At 46.7% G+C, this 14288-nt stretch overlaps 2 protein-coding genes across 2 annotated transcripts in view; both read left to right on the top strand.

The window, feature by feature from the left end:
- Positions 1-451: 451 nt before the first annotated feature.
- Positions 452-2061, top strand: LOC143007556 (troponin I, slow skeletal muscle-like). The gene is made up of 6 exons (XM_076158953.1): positions 452-493; positions 947-988; positions 1078-1209; positions 1289-1378; positions 1489-1671; positions 1758-2061. The coding sequence occupies exons 1-6, from the start codon at positions 473-475 to the stop codon at positions 1851-1853; spliced, it is 564 nt and encodes a 187-aa protein (XP_076015068.1). The 5' UTR covers positions 452-472; the 3' UTR covers positions 1854-2061.
- Positions 2062-7304: 5243 nt separating this feature from the next.
- The window catches only part of LOC143007558 (IQ motif and SEC7 domain-containing protein 3-like), a gene marked incomplete at its 5' end in the record, with an annotated part of 51876 nt that continues 44892 nt past the window's right edge, over positions 7305-14288 (top strand). The window contains 3 exon segments of the mRNA XM_076158956.1: positions 7305-7380; positions 7383-7471; positions 7474-8180. Of these exon segments, the coding sequence (XP_076015071.1) occupies positions 7305-7380; positions 7383-7471; positions 7474-8180 (872 nt within the window).

Consider the following 14288-nt stretch of genomic DNA (forward strand, 5'->3'; position numbering starts at 1 on the left):
TGCTTGATGTTTGGAAACACACTCTTTTAGTGCCAAATCTGGTAATTGTGATTGCTTTTGGTTGCCGGTGGTGATGTCATGTGTTAAATCTGTTCCGCTGCTATTAGTCATCGTTGGCAAATGCAGAGATGATGCTGGATATAATGGAGGGACTCGCCCCTGTTGTCCCCGTCGTGTCCTTGCTGCTAATCCTCAAAGGGATGTTGCGCGCTGCCTGCTATGCGAGCAACTCCATGGGTCATGTTACACTATGGAGAACAGTACTTTATTACCCCTGAAATGTACTAATACACACTTCTGTTTCTCTGCTGTGTTGTGTGCGTTTTGGTGAATGTCACACATGAGCAGCGGGGTAAGAGATCTCCGCTTTATGGCCACACATCACTTCTTTCATTACTTCCATATAAAAGGGATCATCATTGTTTTGTCTCCGCTTGCTGTTTTAGGGGGGAGCGATAAACCAAAAAGCAAGATGAATCCTAAAGGGGATAAGGTGAGTCGGCCACATTCCACTGCGTTAATCCTGGTCCACGCAGGCAGGGGGACAGGGGACACGCATGCGGGTGGAGTCGTCGTGGCATAGATGTGGCACTTCAGGTTTTTATCTGTGTTTTGACATTATCAGCAGGCGGCCTGCAGCACGGAGAGCTTTCCCATTGACTCAGCGCTAAGAATAAAACCTTATCATTGCACACAGGAGCTGCTGACACTGACAAGACCTTTCAAATCATTTTGTGTTCAGCTGATGATTGATCCAATATGTTCCAACTCCTATACAGCTGGTGGGCTATTTAGGCTGGAGAGAGAAAGATAACAAACATTTCTCATATATGCGTTATATTTGCACAAACAAATTTTTGTATATAAATCAGTGATGCATGCAGTGAACATAAAACCACCTACTCTATATATTGAATGGATATTGATTAATCCCTTTTTTCCACAGCCGAAGTCCAAGATTTCGGCTTCCCGCAAGCTCTCCCTCAAAGTAAGTCCCTGAATGCAGCATGGAGTCTATAGGATATTGATGCTGAGGCCATCCGTCTCTCTCACACTTTGACTGAATCCTCCACCCAGATGCTGCTCCTCACTCGAGCCTGTGAGGATCTGGAGAGGGAGCAGCAGAACAGGGAGGAGGAGAAGGTGCGTTATCTGGGTGAGAAGCTGCCACCTCTGCAGCTCTCTGGGCTCTCCATGGATGATTTACAGGTGAGAAAGATTTGAGAGAACACCGGTGGCGTAAATCGGTTTTATCTGTCGGTGCTTCAAATTTGTCGCCTCTCCTCAGTCTCTATGCAAGCAGCTTAACGAGAAAATTACCGTGGTGGACGAGGAGAGATACGACTGTGAATCCAAAGTGTGCAAACACAACAAAGACGTAAGTTGTTGAGACACTGAAATAACTTTATTCCACATCTTCGACTACCAAAGCTCAAAATTTCAGGAGCATGAAGGTAAGACAGGTATTTTTCTTGCACATTCCCTCAGATCCACGAGCTGAAGCTGAAGGTGCAGGACCTTGGTGGAAAGTTCAAAAAGCCCGCGCTGAGGAAGGTGAGGGTGTCTGCGGATGAGATGATGAGAGCTCTGCTGGGCTCCAAACACAAGGGCTCCATGGACCTCAGAGCCAACCTCAAGTCTGTGAAGAAGGAGGACGTCAAACAGGACAAGGTAACACACTCACGTTTGATTCTGTGCCCTAATCCACAAGGAAAAGTGTTGATTTCCACAGCATCAAACATGTTCTCCTGTCCCAGGTGCTCTCTAATGAAGACTGGCGTAAGAATGTGGAGGCCATGTCAGGCATGGAGGGCCGCAAAAAGATGTTCGACACGGCCGGTGGAGCGCAGTGAGACAGCGGAGATCAGGAAAGGAAGGAAAAGGGAAAAAGGGAAAGAAACAGGAAGTGGAAGTTGTTTCGACTGAAATCGGTTAAAATTCTCTGGAGGCTGATTGAACCGGAAAGATTTTAGTAAAAAATTTGACTTCAGGAAATATGTCAGTAAGAGTGTAACCTCTTTGTTATTTATTACCTGAGAACATTTTTCTTATGCTGTACAACATCTTTAGATTCATACAATGAAAAACAAATAAAGAGGTGATTGATGTTTAGCGATCAGTGCTCGGCGTGATCGTGTTTCATTTTATTGGCAGCAACCGTTTATGTGGGGGAGGATGGAAAGACAAGGGGGAGGGGGGATAGAGGGAGGGGGGTGGCATGGCAACAGGGTAACCGCCTAAATTCATCTTCACAATGTTTGAAGAGATGTTAAGAACGCCTCCACGAAGGGGATGAGGTTGTGAAAATAAATCCAGCTTTATTCATTTTGAAGCATATTTTTGAAAAGAAACTGATTCAGTTATAGGCCACACACACACACACTGAGAGCACACACACACTGAGCACTGTATTTTTAGCGATCCATACCTCCACGCCTTGTCCAGATTGTATCCATGAATGCGCTCTGTGTGTGTGTGTCTCAGTGGATTAACTACCTGTTGTCAGTCAACCATTGTTATTTAAAGTATCAAAGTCATACCGAGCATAACAATAGACCCACGACAAATGGAGATACAGTTTATATTATACTGTATGTAGTAGCTACTGCATGTGTGGGTTGACTGTCATGGGGGGAGGCTGATGTGTGTGTGTGTGTGTGTGTATGTGTGTGTGCGCTGAGGTTTGTGTTCATATAATAAAAGCTGATATTTAATCCCTTGTCTGCCCTTGTGTTCGCCCCTTAAGGAAGCTGACAGTGAAGAAGCCAAACAGGTCACAGAGCATTACAGCTATTAATAGACTCTGAAGGGAGCGAATGTTCCAGATGTGCCGTCCAGAGTGTGTGTATCATGTCAACACCGCAAGATAGTGACAAGATGCAAAGGTCAAGTCAATGGAGTCTTGTCGTCTATGAGAAACTCTGGCTGCACTTGATGCTTTAAACCACATGGAGGCAGTGCGCAATTGCACTACTGCATTTATAAGTGTAAAGGCAAAGTGGGTCAGTTCAGGTTTGGGAATTTGGGGGAAATTGTCCCACAACAGGAAACTCAACCTTTTCTTTCATTTTTGGAGCTCACTTTTAAGATCAATCTATCACACTCATACCTCCTGTTTGAGTGTTGTTACATGACTGGAACAACAGTGAGCTGCATTCTTCTGCTTTCTCTTCTTCTCTTGCCTGTACATGTGTGTGTTTTTACACGCACTCTGCCTCCTGTATGTTAGCAGGCGGAGATGGAAGAAGAGCAGCAACAGCAAATAATTACAGCTGTGGCCCAAAGGGGTTCCAGTTTGTTTCAGCCATACATGGAGTCACCCAAAGGAGCATGAAACACTGAAGTAGATTACAATGTTTGCACTGTGTATGTGTGTGTGTATGTGTGTGGCCTGATGAGGAGCCATGATTGATGTCATTAATCTCCTGTACACCAGTAATATATTTATTGCTGTGGGGAGTTAGGGATGAAAAATATTGGAATATATTTGAAAATAAGACGGGCTGGCCTGTGATTAGGCAGCCTGGGCCTCTGGGGGCTCGGCTCTTACAACGGCTCATTTTATGTAGACAAGCAATTGTGTGTTCCGTAAAGAAATACCCTTCAGCGACAGAGACTGATTCAAGGCACAGAGACACGGTGTGTGAGGAGCATGTTGCTTCTGTTATCTGATGCATTTTCTCATGACAAAAGCTGCTGGTCAGGACACAGATTGTTTATGTTTGAGCCAACCTAGTCTGGACATTGCGTTTGTATGTGTGCTTGTGTTGCTGTGTGTGCTTTCTCACATATTTCAGTGCTGTTTCATCAGCTATGCTGGCCTGTTACACCCACCTGTGATGGGCTTTGATCCCCCCCTGGTGAATTCATCAGAAAACTTGCAGAACTGTTATAAATGCTACAGGGCATCGCCGGATCACAGAGGAGCCTGAGTCCACGCAGGAATGAATGAAGAAATATTGACACATTTCCTTGCTTTTGGGAGATGAAACACCAACGTGCCTTTAAAGGCAACGTTTGATCCTGTCAGTCAGGCTAAACTGACTTGTGATCTCAAGTGTGTGTAAGTATGAAGCAATACACTGACGTTCCACTTTGGTAATTCAGTGAAACCTTGCGTCTTCTTATTCCTCATCATGGGAGAGGCTTAAAATAAACAAAAACAATCAATCCCACTTCACTCTACAGGGTTAATATATGCAGCCAGTGTGCATCTTAATCCCAGAACTGCACCATCCACACTTTCCTCCATCACCTCTAATGGTCCAAGTTAATCTAAAATTGGTGCCCGTGGCCTCACTGCGCCGCCTGGTTATTGATCCGCTCTGAGCCAATAGGAATGCAGAGAAGGTTTGATTGTTATCGGTTTTAGAAGGCCGAGGGGTCAACAAGATGCGGCCATTAAAGATTCCCCTCCTTTAATCATTCCATGGCTCGGAGAGGAGTTACAAGCAGCTCTGTTGTCGTCACATCCAGACCGTACTCAACATTTGTTTAAATTTTTTGACTTGAAAGTAAAATCCTTAAAGTGCTAAACTAAATTTCTCATCTAAATATAGATTGTTTTGATTTGCAGACAGCAGAACTAAAGACTAAACAATTCGTGCCATCTAAAGTGTCGCTCCTGTGCTCGTGGTGTCAGCGGCTGTCATCTCATCTGCTGCAGTGTCGCTAATGAATCGTTTCAAGTACGGCAATTAATCTCTACCTGACATTAATTGCTCCGACGAGTCGTCTGTTCTTATCACAATTCTTAATGTCATGCACGCTCCCTGACGTCATTCCTTACCCCATTCCGGAGCAAAGAACCTTTCCGTCTTTGTTTTCCACCTTTTTTTCACGCCACAAATCTCAAGAACAAGACAGTGAGCCATCTCAGGGTGCAATAGCTCCTTAGAGCGGGGCAAGATGAGAGCAATCAACTAGCTCTTTATTGATTTTAATGAGAGTCAAAGAATAGAACTGTGACATCTATGCAGAATGAACTGGAAAAGCAGCTTCTCAAACATTTGTCGCCGTCAAGTGAACTCGGCACCGGGTGACATCAAGGCAGTTTACAGGGAAACTAGCATATGTGCCAAACACAACGTCCTGCTGCTCTGAATGTTGTTTGTCAGCTCTCTGGGGAGGAAACCTGTGTTAAAGTCAAAATTGTTAAAATGCCTGGAGGAGGATCCAAAGCCGTGGAAGTCTCCTAACATTTCCAGACAACTTTAATAAGAGTCAGAAAGATGGGATAGGGGTTTAAACATCACCGGTCTCTCCTACAGCTAGGACTATAAAAGTGATGAAATTCAAAGATGGCAGCAGTACTTAGCCTGGATCTGCGTGTATCTTAAAGGGTACTTGTAGTTTCACTCCTCCCGTCGGTGCACCTGAGGTACAAAACTGATTATTCATCACCTGCTATGCAACCCGTCCTTGTCTATGTCACACAAAGGATGTGTGGCCCTTGCTGCCCTCAGAATCCTCTGGAAGGTAATTGGTGTTAAAGGTGGATTGCAGTCGGCCTGGCAGAGAGAGAGCCGACGCCAAGGTCGCCGCTGGCAACCATTTCCATTTTTTACTGTCCCTTTCGCAAAGCTCTTTTTTGGCTCCGTCCAGCCATGTGTCGGCGGTTGGGCGCTCGAGCCATTTGTCACTTCCTGCAGCGTGTAAAGCGGGCATATGGGGTGGGGTGGGGGGCGGTGGGGGGGTGCGTCTGCACACGCACACTGTGATCTTCGTATTTCAAAATTTCAAGGTCATGCAGGGTATTTGTTCTTCCTCAAAGCTGTTTCCTTGGCTTAGCTTTAAGCTTGGTGAAGCTTGGTGAAGCTTGTAACAGCGTCTTCGTCCCCTGCAGATATACAAATGGATTTTATTTGTCTGAATATAGAAAAAAATTTACTTTACAACGACGCAGCGCATCACAAATGTAGCGCATGTTCAGGAGGAGCATGGCAGGCTGCCCATCGCTTCATTACACAGTGACACTAATTAGCAGTAATTTTCTCCGTCTAAATATGGGCTGTGCTGGAGATAAGAGAGCCATGAATAAGTCATATGGTGGTCCTTATGTACTAATAATGTCCAGGCCCAGAGAAAGAAGTGATAATAATAAACCTCCTATTTCTCTGCATTCATCTCTGTAAATATGGGTCAAACCAGAGATACAATGACTCAAAAAGTGGCTAATTATAAAATCTATCACACATTAAAACATCATTCAGTTGACAACAGAGAAGTAAACAGTGTAAATTTCTAGCAGCTTGCGATGCTGCATCTGAATACAAAATGAAACTCTGAATACTAAAGTGGCATCACACCACAGCACCCATAGCAGCCGTGCAGTCTCTGGGTGACATATCACTTCATTCTGTATCAGGAGGGATGATCTCAGCACCCTGGAACCCATTTCCCATCCTTGCTTCGGCTGGATGCTATCTGTCTCGTTGACTTGTTTATTCCCCTTTTTGGTAAAGTGAGAGATACCAAGTCACAGACGGAGCAGCATCATCTTCATTCTCCTGAACTAATTTGTAGGAACTCATACAGCATACAGATGAGTTCCACTTTCCCGAAAAACTTTGTTTTCTTATAGAAATAACTTGACTCCAAGATCTCAGCATTTCATCAAATCCTACTCACACTGCAGCATTAATAGAACAGCATAAGGAGGAAGCCATCATATCCTCCATCATGCCTGGGGTGGCGGCCAAACTGAGCTACCAGCCAACACGCAAAGACAACAACACATGACAGAAAGAGCAAAGGAGACGCAGTAAACAGGATGAGCGCCATTTTTCTCATTCAAATGTTTCCCTCGGTTTTTATTCATGAAATATATGTTTTTATCAGGACCCATTAAAATGCACGACATAGGGATGGTTTCTATGGCCAAGAAGGATTCATTTAAAACTGAATGGAGCTTTAGCTCAGCTCAATACAATGAGAATTCTATTAGAAAAGAAGACTTTTCACAGGTTCTTGGGTGATTGATTGATCTGCAGAATAATTCAGTTTTTGCTCACTACTGTGTGGCAAAAACGTGGATTTGCTTGAGGAATGATTTTGGAAACAGCTTCAGTGTTTTGTCCCTGCGTGCTGACATCACCGGTCCACTACGGCCCCGCCCCCTCCTGAGTGATGCTGATCCACCGTTTGCATCAGCACCATTTCACCGAGAGCGTGAGAGAGAGAGGAGAGAGAGAGAGAGAGAGAGAGAGAGAGAGAGAGAGAGAGAGAGAGAGAGAGAGAGAGAGAGAGAGAGAGAGAGAGAGAGAGAGAAAGAAAGAGAGAGGGAGAGGGAGAGAGCGAGAGAGAGAGAGAGAGAGAGAGAGAGAGACTACCCATCCAGCACTCTCCGAGCATCCGAGCGTAGAGGCGTCAGTCGGCCGCCGAGCATCCAGATTACGCAGCGTGTCGAGGCCCCATCGACGGATCACAACGCCACAAACAGACCCGACACCGAGTCCACACTGCGGGAGCAAACGGCTACAGCTAGAACCAGTGATGGAGAGCCTGCTGGATAATCCCATGAAAGCCGTTCTGTACTTGAAGGAGCTCACCACCATCGTCCAGAACCAGCAGAGCCTGATCCAGACGCAGCGCCAGCGCATCGACGAGCTGGAGCGCAAGGTGGAGGACCTGATTGGAGAGAACCGACAGCTGCGGGACCCCCACCTCTACGTGCACCAGCCGGCCCAGCACCTCCACCAACACCATCACTACCAGAACCAGCGCAGCGTCAGCCCCCAGGCGCCCGCTCACCTCCATCAGCACCCGGGCAGCAACAAAGCCGCGGCTCACCACGGACAGCAGCACCCGCAGCAGCAGCAGCAGCAGCAGCAGCAGCAGCAGCAGCAGCCGCATCAGCCACCGCTGCCGCAGCATCAGCATCAGCAGCCGCAGATCCCCGCCGGTCTGTCGGTTCAGCAGCCCCAGCCCCAGCCCCAGCCCCAGCAGCAGCCTCAGCCGCAGCAGCAGCAGCACCACCACCACCACCAGACCCCGCCTGCTCCGTCCTCCCACCACCCGCAGCAGCTGCAGCTCGTCCCCACCTCGCCGCAGTCGCCCAAAGCGGGCCAGCCCAGGCCGGACGCCGCCGAGGACGCCAAGCGGAGCCCCTGCTGCAAGTCGCTGGTCCCGCAGGCTCCCACCGCGCTGTGCCGCTCCGTGGGACTGGCGAGGAAAGCGGAGTGAGTATAGCTGATCACTTATCGATATCGGGTTTCAAACGAGAGTCTGCCAGTTGTTCACTCATAAATATCGAGCTCTGTATTCTCGAAATGGGTGAAGGTGCACTGTGTGTCAAATAAGGGACATTACCCAGCAACGGTATAGGCTCCATCTCTGCACACACACTCACACACACACACGACTCAATATGTGATCCAGTGACCTACTAAAATGTGTATTTTTGCACAGATGCCAGTATATTAATAGGAAGGATATTTGTGCAGAAAATAACGAGACATCCTCAAAAAAAGGCCTCATGCCATCTGCTTCAAAAAGCTTCATTTAAAGATAAGAGGAAGAGCCACACTGTTAGTCATATATTAGCTATTCATGGCGGAATTCTTTTAGATATTCAGTGAAAACAGCATTTGTGAGCTGTGTGACTGGTTGAAGCTTAATATTCTGGTATTTTCCCCTTATTCACTCAAATGAATGGGAGGCTTAATGGATATTGATTTGGAGGATCCAGACATCGTGTTAAGAAATGGTGGTTAATTCTAATCCAGGGTGATGGACCACCAACACTCCCCCCCCCCCCCCCCCCCCCCCCAAAAAAAAGAGAAAGAAAATAATGATGTCGTGCTTGTATGTTTTGGTGGCCTTGTCATTGCTTGTACACATTTCTTAAACAAGCAAAGCGTCGAGTCCTCCAGGCTAATCACTCACTTTTGGAGGCGAATGTCTGATTGTGGAAGGCTGAGAGAGCCGCAATCAGACAGGCAGGCAGATGCAACACAAGGAGGAGTGTGTGTGTTTGCGGATAAAAACGGGAAACAAAAGAGATTAATGGCCGCTTGTAAATCACATGAAAGTATTGCGGAGAGACGGAAAAATAGACACTTCAGACGGAAGCTAGATCCAGACAGAGACAGAGCCAGATAAGTTCTCAAACTGCTTGTGATTGGTTGTAAAATCAGCGCCATCTTCCTTCTGCTCTGATCTGAATTTCTTTGCCCTTTTCTTTGACTACTTTGTTGTTTCAAAGTGGTTTTGCGAAGAGATGTTACAACGGAAATCAGCAACATTCACTCTGAATTCGCAGGATGTTCTTTGCTTTCCACGACCAAGGTCACACGCATCACCTATGGCAGACACATGAGGTTACACACACAGACACACACAGACATAAACACACACGGCGTAGAGAGCTCCATCTGTTCCATTTGGTCGTGTTTACATTGTGTCTCGTTAATCCAGATTGATTCATCATGCCATCAAGGCGTAATTCCTAAAGAGCATGGATGGAGAAAAGGCGTACAGAATCATGGACACACACACACACACACACACACACACACACACACACACATGCAGGATATGAGCTGCACAAAATAAATGTCAGATGGAATTCAATAAGTACGTCCCTTCCCCCCTGGCAGTTGTGTGGAATGACGAACAACGAGAGACGTGGGACGAGAGCAGAGGCTCCTCCCGTGTGAGCTGAGGGCCGCGCTCGTCTCTCTTCCCACTCTCTCCTCTCTCTCTCTCTCTCTCTCTCTCTCCCTCTCTCTCTCTCTCGGCTCCCATTGTTAGGCCTTCTCGTCTTTGCCTCCTCGCTCCTCCCCGTCCTCCTCATCACCCACACGCTCTCCCTCCTCTTGAGTCTTCCTTCTTGTCTCATCAGCTAAACTATTGCATCCCTCCTTTCTCCACATCTCCTCCTCCGCTCTCCCTACCTTCCCTTCTTTTTTCTCCTGTAATCAGCATCTTATGCTATGCAGTCGCCACCTGCAATCCGGATCAGAACTCCTCTCCATCTTGTGAGCTCCAGGCTCTCTACCTACTTATCCCGTCTCCAAAGTATGTGTTACAATGCGAGGCTGTGTGTGTGTGTGAGGCAAAGGAGAGTGACAGAATAAGGTGGTGTGTGCGTGTGTGTGTATGATAGGCAGCAATCTTGTTGCCTGAGGTGGAACTCCCAGGGTTCTCATATAGCTCCAGGTGCTTCTCCGCCGCTTCTCTGCCTCCCACACACCCGCACTGATATATTAAGCCCTCGCTCTCACACACAAGACACTCAGTAACGCACACAAGCCCCTTGCACACCACCTGGCAACCAACCGCCATGTTTATCTGTGTTCACCGCGGCTCCCTCCGCGCCGGCCATGCCCTCGTTTCCCACTGACTGGCCTCGTACCAACCAGAGCGCAGAATGTATGCGAGTGCCAGTCTCCTTTAGAAATAAAGTGGGATAGCACTGACACACACACACACACACACGCTGCATACATTAGCGTGCAGGCCTGCTGAGCGCCTGCTGGATGCTGCAGTCTCTCCTTGTACTGAAGCCCTCACATCAATGGGCCTGGAGCTTTGCCAGCACAGCTGAGGCTCCACAGCACTGCTAACCTTCAGAGCGCCGCTAGACTGGAGCGATCTGCAATATTTAGTGTCTAATCGTGTCAAAGTTGTACCAGCTTTAGCCTAAATCTGCTCTGATATTCTTAAAAAGGTACCCGGTGGCAGGTTTCTTGAAAATATGGATGTTATGCATTTTTAACATCTAAAAAAAACCTCAGCTCAGTTTCTACCTCATAAAATGTCTGCAAATCAGATTTTTCTCAGAAGGTTTTGGACACTGCGTCTTGAATGCGCCAATAATTTCCACCAGGATAGATGAAGTACTATCTGATCTTATCTTATCATATCTTGTTTGTCTCTTTCCTTATCCCCAAGATGCTGCTTTCACGGGTCAAAAAGGTCATTTTCAAAGCTTTGGTTCATGTGACGGCCACTTTATTCACCAACATACCAAGTTAAGCCGGTTAATCACGCATGAATCCTCATAACAGAACAGAAATCTGCAGCACCACCATAAATCTCCTCCTCCACCTCCTCCCCCATCCTCTTCATCCTCCGCCTCCCCCTCCTCCTCTTCCTCAGCTCTAAGGGGGAATCCTGTCCGCCCAGTCATGACAGAGCAGCTTAGCTTCCGCTGCCGCTGGAAATCCAAATCATGAATATCACATTTGTGGTGTCGAGCTTCTTTAAATGGCTTCATTTCTCAGAGGAGGCGACCGGCGTGTGAATCCTGACTGCCCCGGCTGAATATTAGCCTCCCTCTCTCTCTCTCGCTCTCTCTCTCTCTTTCTCCCTCTTTCTCTCTCTGTGTATGTGTGCGTGCGTGCGTGTGCGTTAATCACTTGGTTGGTGCCGCAGTTGGTTTCCATGGTTTAGTGGTTTTTATCTCAATATTATCTCCCGTTGTCGCTTCATTTTTAGCTGAGTTTCATCATCATTTACTTTGAGGAGAACCCAGGCTGAAGCCCCCAACAGACCAGGAAACACAACAGCAAAATTATTATGAAACAGTGGCAAAGCTTTAATACTTCAGAGGGCCTCAAGCCTTCAAATATATTCCAACATTTTTTCTTCTCTTCATAAGATCCTGCCCATAACAATATACTCAAATATTCTCTGAACCTCTGTGGCTTCTGCTTGAATAAAACAGCAGAGTTGAGCCTGAGGCCAACGCTGAACCATTAAACTGCACTACAGAATTGACAGGATTTGGTTTTTAAAGCCCAGAAATGCTGAAGTTTGAGCTCCCCGTCGTCCCTCTGGGTCATTAACAATGTTTCTGGCACTTTGTTCTCAGTTTCTAGCTTCAGTTTCAGTTTCAGTTAACTGCAACGACCTTGTCAAGAAGGTAGATCCAAATGATTACATTAGTAGCAGCGACAGAATCACTTTATAGACTTTATAACCCAAATGTTATCAAACTTTCATCATAACCTCTCCCAACGCTAAACCCATCTCTCAGCCGTCCTCTGCCTTTATCATCCCAATCAATCAAAATGACTAAATATGGTTCAACTCTGTGTTTCCTTTTTATTTTAAACATTTTACTTATATATCCATTCTCAGTTTGACTGTATGGACTAATTTATTGAATAATTACCTAATAACGCGTTTCTAAAGTTCTAGTTAAGAAGCTGGACAGTTTAACCGTTTCAGTTAAGTTCTTGTCTGCTCTTCCTGTAGCACCGCGGTGCACACTGCAATGACATTGCACCCTCCTCCCATTTGAAAGACGGAACAGTGCAGTTATGGGAAAATATCCGTCCATCTGTCAGAGAAATTTCACCTCCTAAAAGCTTAATCCCTCAAAAGACAGCTCTAATGCTCAGTGTGTGTGACTGTGTGTGTGTGTGTGTGTGTGTGTGTGTGTGTCCAGAGCGCGTCAGGCATATAAATGTATGGATTCTGTTTCTTTCTGCAGGCGGTAGAATGTGATGCAATACACCAGAACACACTATTATGATCATAATGTTATGCTGTATACACACACGCTGTCTTTCAGCGAGGTTTACCGGGTTCATTTGTCGGCCATTGCGCAGGATTGCACACACCCTTTCACACACACACACACACACACACACACACACACACACACACACACACACACACACACACACACACACACACACACACACACACATTAGCCTGAGGAAATGTCAAGTGTGGTTAACTTTACGACCGACCCAGAGAAACGTTGGCGTCTACCTGAGGCGGCGAGGCGCTGTTGCTTTGGCAGATCAGGAGAGGCACAGCGAGTCCAATCGGCTTTCCTCGCCGTCTCCACACATCATGGAAAGCCTCCACCGTGTGTGTGTGTGTGTGTGTGTGTGTGTGTGTGTGCGTGTGTGTGTGTGTGTGTGTGTGTGTGTGTGTGTGTGTGTGTGTGTGTGTGTGTGTGTGTCTCCACTGTTTGTTTGTCACCTTGTTGGGTTAAATGTCTGGACAATGCCGGATTTGATCCTTTTCACGGGTAGAAATGACTAAATGACATCGTCTGGCGAACTCTTGACCTCTATGGCTTACATCATGGGGTACCTGGAGGTGAGGTGGGGAGCCTGTGACTCAACCAAAGACATGATTAGAGGGTTCAACTTACAAAAGAGATCCTAAAAATAAGCCACTGGTGTTTGGTAAGAATCTTCTGAATGAGTCAGAAGTGTAGAATGGTGCTTCTGTCTGCTGTTACACGTAATCGAGCATCACTCACTGCAAACTGTAACGGAGGACGCAGGATTCCTCGCCGTCGGTCAAAGGCCCAGCTGACAGATGCTAACCGTGTCAGTGTGACGGGTGTCGGCAGACAGTGAGAGGCGTGCAAATATCTGTGCGGTCTGACCAAGTGGCAGCGCTGCAGCAGATGGTCCTGCAGCGCCACAGCGTAGCACCGTGCTCCATAAAGGCGCTCAGCGGTGGAGGTGCCAGCTGGAGATCAGAGAGAAGCAGAAGAAATGTCCTCTCATGGAAACACCACCCACCACAGTGTTTGGATTCGGCTTTTCTTTTTTCTTTTTTTTAAAAACTGGTGCCAGATATATTTGTGTGATTTTTAAACACACACACAAACACACACACACACGGTGCTGAGTGTAGAAACGCTGCAGTTGAAGCGTCAGTTGTGACTGCAGGAGGCGAACTATGAGCCTACCAGTCCACTGACACTTTCACTGATTCACTGTGTGTACCTCTGCGTGTACCTCTGTGCGTTTGTGTGTGCGTGCGTGCGTGCTTGTGTTTGTGTGTGTGTGTGAGTGACATGCTCGACTTTTAGGACACAAAAATGTCTATTTGCTCCGCCGCACGCAAACATGCTCGCTATGAAGTTTGAAACCTTGCATGCACACATCCCAAAGTGTCAGATATCTGTGTGTGTGTGTGTGTGTGTGTGTGTGTGTGTGTGTGTGTGTGTGTATGTGCTCCTGTTATGTCTCTCAGCAAGGCCTTACACATGTTTCTCCAGTAAAGCGTTATTTGTTATTTCGCTCAGAATTGCGTGATCACATTTGACTTCAAATATGGAACAAAGGCTTTTGCTTTGACCTCGGTGACAAATGAAGTTTATTTGTTTGAGCCGTCAAAAACAAGCAATCACCCAATCGCAAATGCACGACTTACCACAGATTCTAATGTGTTTACCTCTTTCAAGGTCAATGGGTTTTGTGTTTGTCATGTTTGGCCTTCAGGGGCGGATTTTAATATGCAAACGTATTCACAACCTTTTTTTCCATAACTGACAAGGAAATGGTCTGGCATAGACTAATCCAGCAATT

The sequence above is a fragment of the Genypterus blacodes genome, unplaced genomic scaffold, assembly GCF_046128005.1.
Source record: "Genypterus blacodes isolate CSIRO-AG114 ecotype Tasmania unplaced genomic scaffold, CSIRO-AGI_Gbla_v1 ptg000090l_1, whole genome shotgun sequence".
Lineage (NCBI taxonomy): Eukaryota > Metazoa > Chordata > Actinopteri > Ophidiiformes > Ophidiidae > Genypterus > Genypterus blacodes.

Excerpts from the sequence above, each read along its gene's own strand:
- LOC143007556 (XM_076158953.1), top strand. The coding sequence starts at position 473 with ATGAATCCTAAAGGGGATAAG. Across the intron at positions 494-946 it reads TGAATCCTAAAGGGGATAAG|CCGAAGTCCAAGATTTCGGC; the intron begins GTGAGTCGGCCA and ends TTTTTTCCACAG. Across the intron at positions 1,210-1,288 it reads TCTCCATGGATGATTTACAG|TCTCTATGCAAGCAGCTTAA; the intron begins GTGAGAAAGATT and ends GCCTCTCCTCAG.